The sequence below is a fragment of the Leptosomus discolor genome, chromosome 4 (assembly GCF_034619465.1).
Source record: "Leptosomus discolor isolate bLepDis1 chromosome 4, bLepDis1.hap2, whole genome shotgun sequence".
Classification (NCBI taxonomy): domain Eukaryota; kingdom Metazoa; phylum Chordata; class Aves; order Leptosomiformes; family Leptosomidae; genus Leptosomus; species Leptosomus discolor.
The window spans coordinates 81,711,062-81,726,618 of NC_141394.1; the positions used below are offsets into that span (position 1 = coordinate 81,711,062).

The 15,557-nt window shown below is 53.2% G+C and overlaps 2 protein-coding genes across 2 annotated transcripts; one reads left to right on the top strand and one right to left on the bottom strand.

Annotated features, from left to right (window-relative positions):
• Positions 1-660: 660 nt before the first annotated feature.
• On the bottom strand, positions 661-2,217 carry LOC147415730 (inositol 1,4,5-trisphosphate receptor-interacting protein-like 1). Its single transcript, XM_086464872.1, has one exon. It carries the CDS (start codon positions 2,215-2,217, stop codon positions 661-663), a length of 1,557 nt encoding a protein of 518 aa, XP_086320998.1.
• An 11,462-nt stretch (positions 2,218-13,679) lies between these two features.
• Positions 13,680-15,236, top strand: LOC147415731 (inositol 1,4,5-trisphosphate receptor-interacting protein-like 1). The gene has a single exon (XM_086464873.1). The coding sequence runs from the start codon at positions 13,680-13,682 to the stop codon at positions 15,234-15,236; it is 1,557 nt and encodes a 518-aa protein (XP_086320999.1).
• The last annotated feature ends 321 nt before the right edge of the window (positions 15,237-15,557 follow it).

Genomic DNA, 15,557 nt, shown 5'->3' on the forward strand with positions numbered 1-15,557 from the left:
ATGCCATTTGTGGCCAACTTTGCACAATGGAAAGCTCCCACAAGGAACGGACTCTGTGGAAGAGGCGAGAGCAGTTGCTGTCCGGGTGGCAACGGCAGTCTCTGACACCAGCCTCCTTCCAACGGCCCCTCTTCAGCTGCATGGGGCCTGGCTGCTCAGAGGGTGCTTTCGGTGTGGAGGAAAGGCACAGCAGCGCTTCCCGCTGCCAATGGAGCGGTGTCCTCTGCATGTCCTGTGTGCTCGGTTCTGTGGCTCCAGCTCCCCGGGGAGCATGGAGGATGAGGAGATTCTCCACGCGGGCCCCAGCGAACACAGGGAGGCAACATCAGGGCTGCCTCTGGCTTGGTCCCTGCCCAGACGGAGCTGCCAGCGAGAACTGGTGGGCCCAAGCGGAAGGCCGTCCGGGCCACAGCCGGTGCGAGCAAAAAACAGGGCGGAAGTTGTCACCTTTGTCGCCGCTGTAGTCGTCACCGGCTGCTGTGCTGAGGACACCGTTGAGAGGAGAACACTGCTGCTCTTGGCAGAGGGCTGTGGCACAGGGTTTTCCCTTTCCTCTCTGCGTCCTGACTTCTGCCCTCTTCTCCCCTCCTCTACGAGGTGGCTCTCTGGCATCAGCTGGGACCTCTGCAAGCATGCCCGTTTGGCGCATGAAGGCCTCCCTTACTGGCCGTAGAAGAGCAGGCTTAGGAGCCGATCTTGCACGTTGTGGAACTCACGCAGTGCCTGGGCGTGGGCGTCCGGATCCGTCAGCAGGTGCTGGAAGAGGTTGTGTGGCTGGGCTGATCGGAAGGCTGGGGGCAAGCTTATCACCCCGGGCATGTTGTCATTGCCAAAGAAGAAGTGGTTGAGGCGTTTCTCCTCCAGGCAGGTGCCCACGTAACGCAGGATATCCTCCAGCCGCGGCAGAAACAGCCCCCTGCACCAGCCTGACAGGGGAGTGGTGGTCAGGAGGTGCATCAAAACCGTCTTGAAGTTATAGGGGGACAAGGCTGTGCCCAGCAGGACGCGGGTGCAGACGTGCAGGCATTTGTGGTGCCAGCTGCCACGCGGGACCTGTCTGGCTATATGCCTGAAGAACTTGGCCTCTGCCACAGCGTAGCTCTCTGACCATGTTGTGCTTGGGATGGAGAGGGCCTCTGTAGCCTCACTGCTCAGGAAGATGTCTGAGCGGCCTTGCTGCACCCCAAACAGAATCTCAACAAAGAAGGTTCTCCCAGAGGCATTCGTCAGCTGCAGCTTGCAGGAGCGTCTGGAGGGCAGCACCTCCATCTTGTAGCGACGTGACCAAGGCAACGCCACCCAGGCTGACCTCACCGACTTCTGGAACCAGAGGGCAGTTTTGTGCACATCTAGGTAGGAGTCAGTGCAGAAGGTGCCAAGGAGGCTGGGACCCTGACTTCTCTGCAGCTTCGACTTGGCGTGGTGGAGGAAGCACAGCGTGTTCTCCACCAGCTGCTCCCTGGTGCAGGTGCACTGCAGGTCCACACGGATGCGGGAGTCCTTTGCCGGCATGTCCCCCGTGGTGCCCAGCTCCAGGTGGAAGGCGTGCCCATCGGGGGGCTTCAGGGGCACGAGCAGGGAGTAGACAGCCTCGGCCTCCTCAAGGGGACTCCAACCTTCAAAGGCACAACCCACCCCAATTGGGGACTGCAGTAGCGGTACCGGCAACGAACTTTCTGACAAGATCCTTTGGAAGACGTTGAGGAGATTTTGCACCACCTCCTCCACCACCTGGCTCCTGCACGCCAGCTTCTTCATTGGCCACTGGATGCGTCTTGCAAAGATCCTGTCCAGATCCCTCTCGTCATCAGGACCTTCATCTTCACTTTCTTCCTCCTCCCAACCTTCTTCCTCCTCCAAACCTTCTTCCTCTGTCTCACTGATGGAGCTCATCTTGTCTCTGCTTCTTTGCCTGAGCCACCAGCAGAGCCAGATGAGCGTAACCAGGACCGCAGCACCCAGCCAGAATTGCCAATGCCGCAAGACAGCAAAGAGCAGGGCTCCCCAGTCTGTGTGACTCTGCTCCTGGGTCGTCTGCTCATGGCTCCCTTTGTTGAGCTCCTGCAGCAGCTGAGCCGTCTCCTGGCTCAGCTGCTGGGCACGCAGCTGCATTTGCTCCGGCGTGGCCTCATCCGACCCATCATCGACCATCAGTGGGAGCAGGAAGACGATTTCCAGAAACAAGGCGACGAAACTTGCAATCGTCTTGTAAGCCATGGCCTGCAGAAGGAGGGAGAGAAGGGTTTGAGTGGGGTTGGGAGGGAGGGAGCTGGGGGCAGGTAGGAGAGGGGGATAGGAAGCAGCTGGGGAGGCAGCAAGGCCTGCACCCAGCCCCAGCCCGGTGGCAGCAGCACCGTGCCCTGTCCGAGGTGCTCTCATGAGCGACTGGGCCCTCAAGGCAGGGTGAGAACCCAGCCTGAGCTCTGGGACCCACATTTCTGCCCCGGCCCTCGTCCAGCCCAGCCTCCACCCGCGTGCGCACTCACCGCTAGCCCAGGCTCTCCTGGGACAGCACTGCCTGTTGGCGCCCTTATATTTGCTGTCCAATTGTGACTCATCATTTGTGATGTCACAGGCTCCAGATGACGTCACAGGCTCCAGATGACATCACAGGCATGCCCGCCAAACAGCCCCAGCCTTCAGCAACACCCCGGCTCAGCCACTCACAGCTCTTGCTAGGCACTGTCTTTTCCAGGTCTAGGACGTTTGCTTCTGTCTTACCAACTCCCTGGGGAGGGTCAGGAAGGGTCAGATTCTTCTCCTGGCCCCAGTGAACTCACAGACGTACAGCAGTGGTGCAGCTCTTTCTTACACTTTTTCCCTAAGCATTGCATGCAGCTCATGGTCAAGGCACCAGTGGAGGCTAGATGGACCTGTGCAGTCAATGAGATCTTCTGGATGGTGGGCCTTGGCTCATCGAGGCTATTTCCAGCTCAGCGTATGAGTTTTGTCACTGACTGCACCCAGACCTGCAGGCATATCGACAACTGGGGAAGGAATTAGCTGGCATACTGTCCCTTCTGATACTAGTTCAGCCCATTACGAACCTGTTAGGTCTTGGATATATCACAGCCTGAAAAACATCCGCCACTGATCCCTATTTCTGTCACTGTTTCCAGCAATCATGGTTTGTACAAGTGACAATATAAAGGGACTTCCCAGCAAAGTCAAGTGTAGATACCATAGAAGCATAGAATAATTTGGACTAGAAGGAACCTTTAAAGGCCATCTAGTTCAACTCCCCATGCAGTGAGTAGGGAGATCTTTAGCTAGATCAGGTTGCTCAGAGCCCAGCTAGAACACAGTCTGACCACTGTCATGAGAGACAACAAAAAATGTTTCTACAAATACATTAACCACAAAAAGAGAGCCAAGGAGAATCTCCATCTGCTATTGGATGCAGTTGAGAACATTGCCACCAAGGATGATGAAAAGGCTGAGGTATGCCTTCTTTGCTTTCTTTGCCTCAGTCTTTAATAGTCAGACAACCTATCCTCAAGGTAATCAGTCCCCTGAGCTGGAAGATGGGGATGGAGAGCAGAATAGCCCCCCCATAATTCAGGAAGAAGCAGCTGTTGACCTGCTTTGCTACCTGGACACTCACAAGTCTATGGGGCCTGATGAGATCCACCTGAGAATACTGAGGGAGCTTTCAGAGGAACATGCCAAGCCACTCTCCATTATTTATCAGCAGTCCTGGTTAATGGGAGAGGTCCCAGATGACTGGTAGCTTGCCAATGTGACGCTCACCTACAAGAAGGGCCGGAAGGAGGATCTGGGGAACCACAGGCCTGTGAGCCTGACCTCGGTACCAGTGAAGACTATGGAGCGGTTCATCTTGAGGGTGCTCACACGGCATGTGCAGGACAACCAGGGACTCAGGCCCAGCCAGCCTGGGTTCATGAAAGGCAGGTCCTGCTTAACCAACCTGATCTCTCTCTCTATGACCAGGTGACCCACCTAGTTGATGAGGGGAAGGCTGTGGATGTCAACTATCTGGACTTCAGCAAAGCCTTTGACACTGTCTCCCATATCATTCTCCTAAGAAAGCTGGTGGATCATGGCCTAGACAGGTGCACACTAAGCTGGGTTAGAAACTGGCTGGACAGCCCAGCACAGAGAGTGGTGGTGACTGGATTTCAGTCCAGCTGGTGGCTGGTCACAAGCAGTGTTCCCCAGAGCTCAGTGTTGAGGCCGGTCTTGTTTATCATCTTTATCGATGGTCTGGGTGAGGGGATCGAGTGCACCCTCAGCAAGTTTGCAGATGACACGAAATTGGGTGGGAGTGTTGATCTGCTGGAGGGCAGGAAGGCTCTGCAGAGGGACCTGGACAGGCTGGATCGATGGGCTGAGGCCAATGCCATGAGGGTCAACAAGGGCAAGTGCTGAGTCCTGCCCTTGGGTCACACCAACCCCACGCAGCGCTACAGGCTGGGGAGGAGCGGCTGGAAAGTGCCCGGCGGGAAAGGCCTTGGAGGTGCTGGTTGGCAGCCAGCTGGACACGAGCCGGCAGTGTGCCCAGGTGGGCAAGAAGGCCAACAGCATCCTGGCCTGTGTCAGCCATGGGGTGGCCAGCAGGAGCAGGGAGGGGATCGTGCCCCTGGACTGGGCACTGGTGAGGCCGCCCCTCGAATGGTGGGTGCAGTTTTGGGCCCCTCACTGCAAGAAGGACATTGAGGTGCTGGAGCGTGTCCAGAGAAGGGCAGTGAAGCTGGTGAAGGGTCTGGAGAACAGGTCTGTGAGGAGCGGCTGAGGGAACTGGGGGTGTTCAGTCTGGAGAAGAGGAGGCTGAGGGGAGACCTCATCGCTTTCTGCAGCTGCCTGAAGAAGAGGGTTGGTCTCTTCTCCCAAGTAACAAGCGATAGGATGAGAGGAAATGGCCTCAAGTTGCACCAGGGGAGGTTTAGATTGGACATTAGGAAGAATTTCATTACTGAAAGAGTGGTCAAACATTGAAACCAGCTGCCCAGGGAGGTGGTGGAGTGACCTCCGTGTAGATGTGGCACTTGGGGACATGGTTTAGTGGGCATGGTGGTGTTAGGTTGATAGTTGGACTTGATGATCTTAGAGGTCTCTTCCGACCTAATGATTCTATGATTCTATGACCTCATTGCAGAAATCATTCAGTTGTTTCTAAGAACAAGGTTAAGGGAATATCTGGGATATACATATATATATAATCTGGGAATATCTTCTGGTTTGCCTGTATTCATCAATTTGTGGTAAAGCTTTTGTTCTGGAAATTCTCTTGCCATGGTGTCACGGTCCACTCAGTGGACTCATGATGGTTTGTTTGCTGTGATCTTGAAGTGCAAAATCAAGGCGACCACACCAAAGGGGTTTGCTACAATCTAACAGTGAAACTTTATTGTTTGCCCGTAAAGCGGCGTGCAATAGGTAAAGAGGGCGAAAGGAAAGGAGAAAGTAAAGAGGAAAGAAATCAATAGCTACCACCGCAGGTCCAAGGCGTCCCTATGGTCCCAGGTCCAGGCAGCATCCTGACAGTCCTAACGATCATCGTGATCCTTGGTGGGGGAAGCTTCCAAAGTTCGGGTGCTGAGGAGCCCCTTTTTATGCCAAGCAGCACCCCTTGTTGCTCCTCTGTATCTCTGCCTCTTCTGGGCTCCATCGATGCTGATCGATCCTTCTTGATAACGGTTCTCAGGCTCGTCCCTGGCACCTCAGAACAGCACAGCACTCTTTCGCCAAAACAGAGCCATCTTGCCTCTGCAAGGCTCCCTCCTTCGGCTGTTATCTCCCCCCACAAGATTTCTAGAAGGGAGAAGCAGACAGCAACATCTCTTATCCTTTTGCTATTTTCTGCCAGATGAACAAGTTGCTCAGTTCTCGTCCTTGCTCTATCCAGAGCATAATGACCTCACAAGCCTGGCATTCAGGATCAGCAACTGCTGCTCAGGCAGGCCGCTGCAGACTCATGTCAAGGTGTTAGCCTGACTTTCAGAGTCCATATTCCTGATGACAAGGTTGAGAGAATGCTGGTTTTGGACTGACTCTTACACATGATACTCTGCAATAGGGAGCAAATGGAAAAAGCGGCGTGTCATCATCAGGTAGATTTTACATCGTAGGTACAGTGGAGGGGGGAATGCAGATTATACAGAGCTTTGCAGGCAGCATTTCCCAGCTTTATGCTTTACAACCTTAACACTACTTCATCTGATGGTTATGTCTGGTTTTATTTTTCTTGGAGAGAGGGGGAAGGCGAAAGCAAGGAGTCCTTTGTAATGCTTATAAGCCCTCCTGCTGATGTCGGTGTCGTGGTCTAGAGGGACTGTGCTACTCCTGACCTCTAAAGCAGTTTACCTTTTAACCCACATTCTTAGGCCTTTGTTTTGGCAAGCCTAAAATTGCTTGCTGGCTTGAGCTCCTTTGCAGCCTGCCAGGGGTCAGAAAGTTACCCAGCTTGGGGAGCCGGGTATGGACCCAGCAGTGCAGGATGGGTTTTTGTGGCAAGCTGGGATGTGTGTTAGCAACCTGAGGGGAGGAGGACGTGGTTGTCCGTGCCGGCAGTACTGGTTGCCCCTCTCTGCCCAAAAAGCCTGCCAGCAGCTGGTGCCTGGGAGCATTTTTTTTGTCCCAGCAGCCAGCCACCTCCCATACTTGTGTCAAACTGTCATAGTGTTGTGCTGACGGTGTTTTGCCTTCCCTGTCTGCCAGACCCTAAACACCAGCCTGGTTTTGGGTCTTCCATGCTCGCTGCATAGAGAAGCATGGATCTGAAAGCCTGCTGCTGGCTTTCTGCACCTGCTCCCTGCTTTTTGACTCGTTCTAACTTTCTGCAGCTCTTTAACAACCAGTTTTGCACATAGGCAGCAGTTGCCTAGTCTGCTAAAAAGGGATATGAGTTTTGCTGAGGTCTACTGAGCATTTCTCCTGAGCCCTCAGTATCCTGCCACTCACACTACTGATATTTATGCTGCAAAGTGGAGAGGCAGGCAGGATTTTAACAGAAACATTCTCTAATCCATCTGCATGAGGATTTCCAGCTCTGTATTATTCTGCAGACCAGACCTCCATACCATGGGCAGCCCAATGCTCAGCACCTCCCACACAGAGGCTGAAAGCCAGAATGAGTCTCCTAGATGGCCAAATTCCAAGAAATAGGGCATTTGTAATGGGAACAGAGAGGAAAAGCTGCTCCTGTCAGAGACAACCCCGCTGCCCTTCCCATCTTCAGTGTAGCAAGTACTTTGCTGTACAACAGCAAAACGAAGGTAGGCACCCTGAATGAAGTCACCAGCAATGCCTTGCCACAAGTAATTCTCTGTATTGCTCAGCAGTGATAAAGCTCTCAGCAAAGGGCAGCAGAAGACAGCCCGCTGCAAGGAGCTGTGGGTCAGGCCATGGTGGCTCTGGAGCAAATGGTCCTCCCTGAGGTGGTGGCAGGACAAGGTGCCATGCCACTGCTGCCTCGGTGTACTGGGGAACGGAGGTGCTGGTGATGCATGAGATGGATTTTCAGCTGTGAACGCTTGGGATCACAGAAGACATTTGGTCCAGGAGGATCCACAGGATACCCTCCCTGTGTCCCTAATGACACGGGTCACAATCTCCAAATCTCTTACATATTCAGATTCCCAAGAGTAGTTCATCAAACACTGTTTCTCCTCAGAGATGCTGAGTAGATCAGCTTAGAGTTGGTACACCTTTGCAATGGGTGAGGAGAGACGGCTCCATGGGTCTGAGCCAGTCGTTTGCCCACAGGCTGTCATGCTTACCTGCACCTACTGAAAGAGTCCCGTTAGTTTCCGTGGATCAGCCCTACTCTGTGTCCTCTGTGTGGGCAGCAAATGTCCCCACAAGCTAGTGAAGCAGCCTTAAGGATGTTGCAGACATCTCAGCATCTGCCATCCCTCCTTCCTTGTTTCAGAGACAAGCTACCAGAGAGCCACCTAGATAATAAAAGCAGAAAAAGTCAGAGCCTTCCCCAGCAAGCATTGCCCACTTCTGTTTCTCACAGTAACCTGGACTATCTCCGCTTTAAACGTCACCAAACTCAGCTAATTCTCTAACCTCCAAATTGCTGGAGGCTGGTGCAGCCTTTGAGGGCAGACCACTTCATGCTAGGTCCTGCAAGGCTTTTCAGAGCATCAGTCTTAGCCATCCAGTGGGACAGTGGATAGGCAAGATATTTGGTCTGACCCAGGACACTTGTTCTCATCAGAGAGGCCAGCACCGAGCTCCTCTTGTGCCAAAAATGCCCAACCAACCCACCTACAGAAGAACCATTGTTACAGGGCAGCTCTACAGGCTTGGACAGATAGCTGAGGATTTTGGATGCTATTCAGAAGAAAGGTTTTTTCCTGGTATCACACATTACAGCTAATTCAGGGGAGCTTTTCCCTATGAAGCACTTACAAAAACAGCAATGACAAAAGATATCCCAACCTAGACGTTTCAAAATGCTGCTCTCTAGCTGCTGTTAAATGAATGTCTGACAGGTCTGAATTGTATAAAGAGAATATGGAGACCATATCCTCAGGTGGTGTAAGAGGGCATCCCTCCAAGGGAATCAAATGACTCTCACTGATTTTTAGCCCAACCAAATGCCTTTAAACCTCAGCAGAGAAGATTGCATTGCTATTGATCAGATACCAGCTATCAGCAACGCAGGGGGAGATTTGTGCTTCTTGGGATGCAAAGGAACAGGCTCCCAGACCCTGCTGAGAGAAACAGCAATTTAATAAGTGTTGAAACATGCTGTCCACTGAAAGGAAATGGAATAGTCATGCAGACTGTTGAGAAGAAGGACATGATTCCTACAGAGGGGAGGTTTCTTTGTAAGAAGAGGATTAGCCGCCAGAGCCTGAATCCCAGTGGCTCGGCTTTGGACCGGTAGCCCCTGTCTTTCAAAAATCTCCCTGTAATGGAGAAGGAGTCACTGAAAGAAACATTAGGGCAGCAGCATCCACACCAATTTGCCTGATAAAGCCTTTATCCTGATCTTAATAGGAGCTGACAACTGTTGTCATCATGAGTTAGCAGCTCTGAGCTGCAGCCCTAGACCTGCTGAAAGGACTAAGCTGCAGCTCCTGGAAGGTTTTTTTACCGTGTTGGAAGTATGCACAAAATAGAGACTGAGGCCCCAGTTCATCTCTCTGTTTCTCCAGTGTCTTGCTTTTTGTGGAGTCCCTGGAAGGTCGAGAGAGGCTGCAGGCGAGACCTCGCCAAGCTCGGCTCGTCCTGGTGCAACTGCCTGTGCAGGCAGCGGTGAGGCTCCAAGTCTGGTGCAAAGTTTGTTCCTCAGGACCAGGCTGTGCAAAGCCAGGATGGCTCTGCAGGAGTCTTCTGGACCCAGTTTGGTACCAAAATAGCATTCAACAGGGACAGGGAAGGCCTGAGAGAAAGCCAAATGTGGTAAGGCGGTGGATGCAGGTGCATCCATGGGGCCACAGGGACAAAAAGAAAACTTAGGGAAACAGGATGGCTCCTGCTCGGCAAATGAACGTTTCCAGGTGTAATGATGTGAAACACTGATCTGTTCATGTTCTCCTATCACCTCTATTTCTGTCTCACAGCTCTGATAACTTCAGATATTTACAACACACATACCCATTTGTCTCAGCTCTCTTTCTAGGCTGCAGCTCATCTTATTGCAGGTAGACATCTGAAAGTAGGTCATAGTAATCCAAATGGGAACAAATGAATCCTACCCTAAGTGACAACTTCTGTCATATGCAATTCACCCTGCTCCCCTTTTTGTCTCGGAGCAAGTGCATGCATCCAGCAGATAGTGTTATTCTGTAGGAATTGTTTCATTTTTTAATTTGTTTTGGTTTCTTTGGCTGTCACTCTAGATGTTCTAGACAGGCAGCTGCACCAGAAAAGTGCCCTGTTTGATGTCCACAGGCCATAGTAGGTAGACCACGAAAACATCCTACTTCGACAGAATTTGCAGCCAAACTGAAAGCCTGAGGGTGGTTGTCGAAAGACTTAGAGGGTCTGCTAAGCTCCACAGTCAATCTGGAGACCACTGCTCTACATTGTCCTGGCTGTACCTAACTCCTGGCTGGTAAGAAATCAGAAGTGCCAAAGACACAGCTGAGAAGACCTAGACCAGTTTGGTCTTACTGATTCTGTCCTGGAAGTCCTATAAGCTTTTATCAAGCAGCACACCAGGCCTTTTTTTTTTTTCTCTTTTTTTTTTTCCCTCTTTTTTTAATCTTTTTTTTTTCCTCTCTTTTTTTTTTTTTTTTCTTTTTTATCCTCTTTTTTTTTTTTTTTTTTTCCCTAAATCCCTGCTGGAGTTGGCAGGAGGGCAGGAATTTGAGCGGTTGTGAGCTGGACCCCTTGAATGGAGAGCCCATGTAAGCTGCCCCACCTGTACCCAGGTGAGATGAAGGTGGTCCACCCTGTAAGTCTCTGTAGGGCACTCAGGACAACTCCTGTGGGTGCAAGGCAGCCTCTGCCATGGGGTATCCCAAGGGTGTCCCAGCCAAGAGCCCAGGGCACAAGGTTCCCTCTCCTACTGCATGGCAGTAGGTGAACAGTCAGGAGAGACATCAGGGCCCACAATGATTGACCTGGGACACTAAACACAGTGGGGGAATGCGCTTTTCCCCCAGCCCACTCAAAGGAGGTGCTGATTTTTGCACCGTGCACATTTCCCAAGATGACAGGTAACCAGATTGCAAAGCTCCTCTCGTACCTCATTGCTTTTTGCCTCTGTGCAGGACTGGCAAAACAAGCAGGAAAAATGCATCATTATTCCCATCACCCTCTTAAAAAGATCGTTGGTGGCAAATATCTCTTGTTTTGTCCTCTGTTGAAAAGATTAACGGCTTAATTTTGCAGCTGTCCCACCCTCTGCCTCCCAGCCTGCCTTCTTTTCAGGACAAAAGATGACTGATTTTTTTTTGCTGTGACATTTCTAGGCATTTTCCTGCCTATGAAAACTGAAAAGTGACCAGTGCAGATTGAACTGTGTTGGTGGGCAGGTCTTCTATAAAGGCCTAAACTGTCTTCACACTGTGCTTCAAAAGGCTTTGTGGGAGGGCACAGTGGTCTTTGCAAAAGGTACTTAAAAGCTTAGTGCTCGCTACCCTATTACTGTAGCAAGGGGCAACATCTGGCTTTGCATCATAATGTGGCCATAAACCTTTCCAGATTCATTTTCTTTTTTCTCTGAATTGCTCCCTAAAATCATTGATGGCGGATGCTGTACAGGACACGGGCATTATTGCTCTTCAGGAGTTTATTGCAGCTGCATTTTGCCTCTAAACTGCACATTGTTCCTGCTATCATTAAGATGTTTCTCTGATTGCAGAAACAGGCTATTATCACACGTCCCCTTCAATGTCCTGCATAAACGAGATGTGATACTGCTTTGACTCCCTTGTTTCTGAACCAATATGCATGAAGAGAATCAGAGGTTTACTCAGGGCCTAAAAAGGACTTTTCAATAAAAAAGACTCAAGCAGACAGTGTGCTGGGGAAGACAGTGCCACCAGCAGTTAAAAAAGCACAAGTCTGACCCACTCTCCTCTCCCAAATCACCAGCTTGAGGTTAAACTTTTTTTCTTACAAAGACCTAGAATGCATGCTTCTTATCAGCCTGGTTGTCTTCATGCTGCTTGAGGTCTCACTTTTCAGCTTTCCTCCATAATTACAAGAGTTTTTACAAACTAGTTTTACAGAGGAAAGAAAAAAATAGCGTAATCATGTAACTCCTAGAACTGAGACTTTAAAAGTGTATCCACTGCTGAAATATTCACGATGAAGAGTATTGCCAGCTGAGGGACTGTTATGAAACTTTGGACATAAGGGACTTATGGTCAGAGAGCTACGCTGTGGCAGAGGCCAAGTTCTTCAGGCATATAGCCAGACAGGTCCCGCGTGGCAGCTTGCACCACAAATGCCTGCACGTCTGCACCCGCGTCCTGCTGGGCACAGCCTTGTCCCCCTATAACTTCAAGACGGTTGTGATGCACCTCCTGACCACCACTCCCCTGTCAGGCTGGTGCAGGGGGCTGTTTCTGCCGCGGCTGGAGGATATCCTGCGTTACATGGGCACCTGCCTGGAGGAGAAACGCCTCAACCACTTCTTCTTTGGCAATGACAACATGTCCGGGGTGATAAGCTTGCCCCCAGCCTTCCGATCAGCCCAGCCACACAACCTCTTCCAGCACCTGCTGACGGATCCGGACGCCCTCGCCCAGGCACTGCGCGAGTTCCACAAAGTGCAAGATCGGCTCCTAAGCCTGCTCTTCTACGGCCAGTAAGGGAGGCCTTCATGCGCCAAACGGGCGTGCTTGCAGAGGTCCCAGCTGATGCCAGAGAGCCACCTCGCAGAGGAGGGAAGAAGAGGGCAGAAGTCAGGAGGCAGAGAGGAAAGGGAAAACCCTGTGCCACAGCCCTCTGCCAAGTGCAGCAGTGTTCTCCTCTCAACGGTGTCCTCAGCACAGCAGCCGGTGACGACTACAGCGCCGACAAAGGTGACAACTTCCGCCCTGTTTTTTGCTCGCACCGGCTGTGGCCCGGACGGCCTTCCGCTTGGGCCCACCAGTTCTCGCTGGCAGCTCCGTCTGGGCAGGGACCAAGCCAGAGGCAGCCCTGATGTTGCCTCCCTGTGTTCGCTGGGGCCCACGTGGAGAATCTCCTCATCCTCCATGCTCCCCGGGGAGCTGGAGCCACAGAACCAAGCACACAGGACATGCAGAAGACACCGCTCCATTGGCAGTGGGAAGCGCTGCTGTGCCTTTCCTCCACACCGAAAGCACCCTCTGAGCAGTCAGATCCCATGCAGCTGAAGAGGGGCCGTTGGAAGGAGGCTGGTGTCAGAGACTGCCGTTGCCACCCGGACAGCAACTGCTCTCGCCTCTTCCACAGAGTCCGTTCCTTGTGGGAGCTTTCCATTGTGCAAAGTTGGCCACAAATGGCATTCTTTGAATAAATGCTGCATCTGAGTGAGTGTCTGTGCATCGCTTTGTCGGGCAGCGCAAGGCAGAGGCTGCCGACTACTCAGCTGCCACAGAGTCAGGGAGCATTTTGCAGAAGAGCAGATGCTCTAGGCTCTGGCTTGGTCCATCTAGCCTCCACTGGTGCCTTGACCATGAGCTGCATGCAATGCTTAGGAAAAAAGTATAAGAAAGAGCTGCACCACTGATGTACGTCTGTGAGTTCACTGGGGCCCGGGAGAAGAATCTGACCCTTCCTGACCCTCCCCAGGGAGTTGGTAAGACAGAAGTGAACGTCCTAGACCTGGAAAAGACAGTGCCTAGCAAGAGCTGTGAGTGGCTGAGCCGAGGTGTTGCTGAAGGCTGGGGTTGGTTGGCGGGCGTGCCTGTGATGTCATCTGGAGCCTGTGACATCACAAATGATGAGTCACAATTGGACAGCAAATATAAGGGCGCCAACAGGCAGTGCTGTCTCAGAAGAGCCTGGGCTAGCGGTGAGCGCGCACGCGGGTGGAGGCTGGGCTGGACGAGGGCCGGGGCAAAAATGCGGGTCCCAGAGCTCAGGCTGGGTTCTCACCCTGCCTTGAGGGCCCAGTCACTCACGAGAGCACCTCGGGCAGGGCACGGTGCCGCTGCCACCGGGCTGGGGCTGGGTGCAGGCCTTGCTGCCTCCCCAGCTGCTTCCTATCCCCTCTCCTACCTGCCCCCAGCTCCCTCCCTCCCAACCCCACTCAAACCCTTCTCTCCCTCCTTCTGCAGGCCATGGCTTACAAGACGATTGCAAGTTCCGTCGCCTTGTTCCTGGAAACCTTCTTCCTGCTCCCACTGATGGTTGATGATGGGTCGGATGAGGCCACGCCAGAGCAAATGCAGCTGCGTGCCCAGCAGCTGAGCCAGGAGACGGCTCAGCTGGTGCAGGAGCTCAACAAAGGGAGCCGTGAGCAGATGACCCAGGAGCAGAGTCACACAGACTGGGGAGCCCTGCTCTTTGCTGTCTTGCGGCACTGGCAATTCTGGCTGGGTGCTGCAGTCCTGGTTACGCTCGTCTGGCTCTGCTGGTGGCTCAGGCAAAGAAGCAGAGACAAGATGAGCTCCATCAGTGAGACAGAGGAAGAAGGTTTGGAGGAGGAAGAAGGTTGGGAGGAGGAAGAAAGTGAAGATGAAGGTCCTGATGACGAGAGGGATCTGGACAGGATCTTTGCAAGACGCATCCAGTGGCCAATGAAGAAGCTGGCGTGCAGGAGCCAGGTGGTGGAGGAGGTGGTGCAAAATCTCCTCAACGTCTTCCAAAGGATCTTGTCAGAAAGTTCGTTGCCGGTACCGCTACTGCAGTCCCCAATTGGGGTGGGTTGTGCCTTTGAAGGTTGGAGTCCCCTTGAGGAGGCCGAGGCTGTCTACTCCCTGCTCGTGCCCCTGAAGCCCCCCGATGGGCACGCCTTCCACCTGGAGCTGGGCACCACGGGGGACATGCTGGCAAAGGACTCCCGCATCCGCGTGGACCTGCAGTGTACCTGCACCAGGGAGCAGCTGGTGGAGAACACGCTGTGCTTCCTCCACCACGCCAAGTCGAAGCTGCAGAGAAGTCAGGGTCCCAGCCTCCTTGGCACCTTCTGCACTGACTCCTACCTAGATGTGCACAAAACTGCCCTCTGGTTCCAGAAGTCGGTGAGGTCAGCCTGGGTGGCGTTGCCTTGGTCACGTCGCTACAAGATGGAGGTGCTGCCCTCCAGACGCTCCTGCAAGCTGCAGCTGACGAATGCCTCTGGGAGAACCTTCTTTGTTGAGATTCTGTTTGGGGTGCAGCAAGGCCGCTCAGACATCTTCCTGAGCAGTGAGGCTACAGAGGCCCTCTCCATCCCAAGCACAACATGGTCAGAGAGCTACGCTGTGGCAGAGGCCAAGTTCTTCAGGCATATAGCCAGACAGGTCCCGCGTGGCAGCTGGCACCACAAATGCCTGCACGTCTGCACCCGCGTCCTGCTGGGCACAGCCTTGTCCCCCTATAACTTCAAGACGGTTTTGATGCACCTCCTGACCACCACTCCCCTGTCAGGCTGGTGCAGGGGGCTGTTTCTGCCGCGGCTGGAGGATATCCTGCGTTACGTGGGCACCTGCCTGGAGGAGAAACGCCTCAACCACTTCTTCTTTGGCAATGACAACATGCCTGGGGTGATAAACTTGCCCCCAGCCTTCCGATCAGCCCAGCCACACAACCTCTTCCAGCACCTGCTGACGGATCCGGACGCCCATGCCCAGGCACTGCGCGAGTTCCACAAAGTGCAAGATCGGCTCCTAAGCCTGCTCTTCTACGGCCAGTAAGGGAGGCCTTCATGCGCCAAACGGGCGTGCTTGCAGAGGTCCCAGCTGATGCCAGAGAGCCACCTCGCAGAGGAGGGAAGAAGAGGGCAGAAGTCAGGACGCAGAGAGGAAAGGGAAAACCCTGTGCCACAGCCCTCTGCCAAGTGCAGCAGTGTTCTCCTCTCAACCGTGTCCTCAGCACAGCAGCCGGTGACGACTACAGCGCCGACAAAGGTGACAACTTCCGCCCTGTTTTTTGCTCGCACCGGCTGTGGCCCGGACGGCCTTCCGCTTGGGCCCACCAGTTCTCGCTGGCAGCTCCGTCTGGGCAGGGACCAAGCC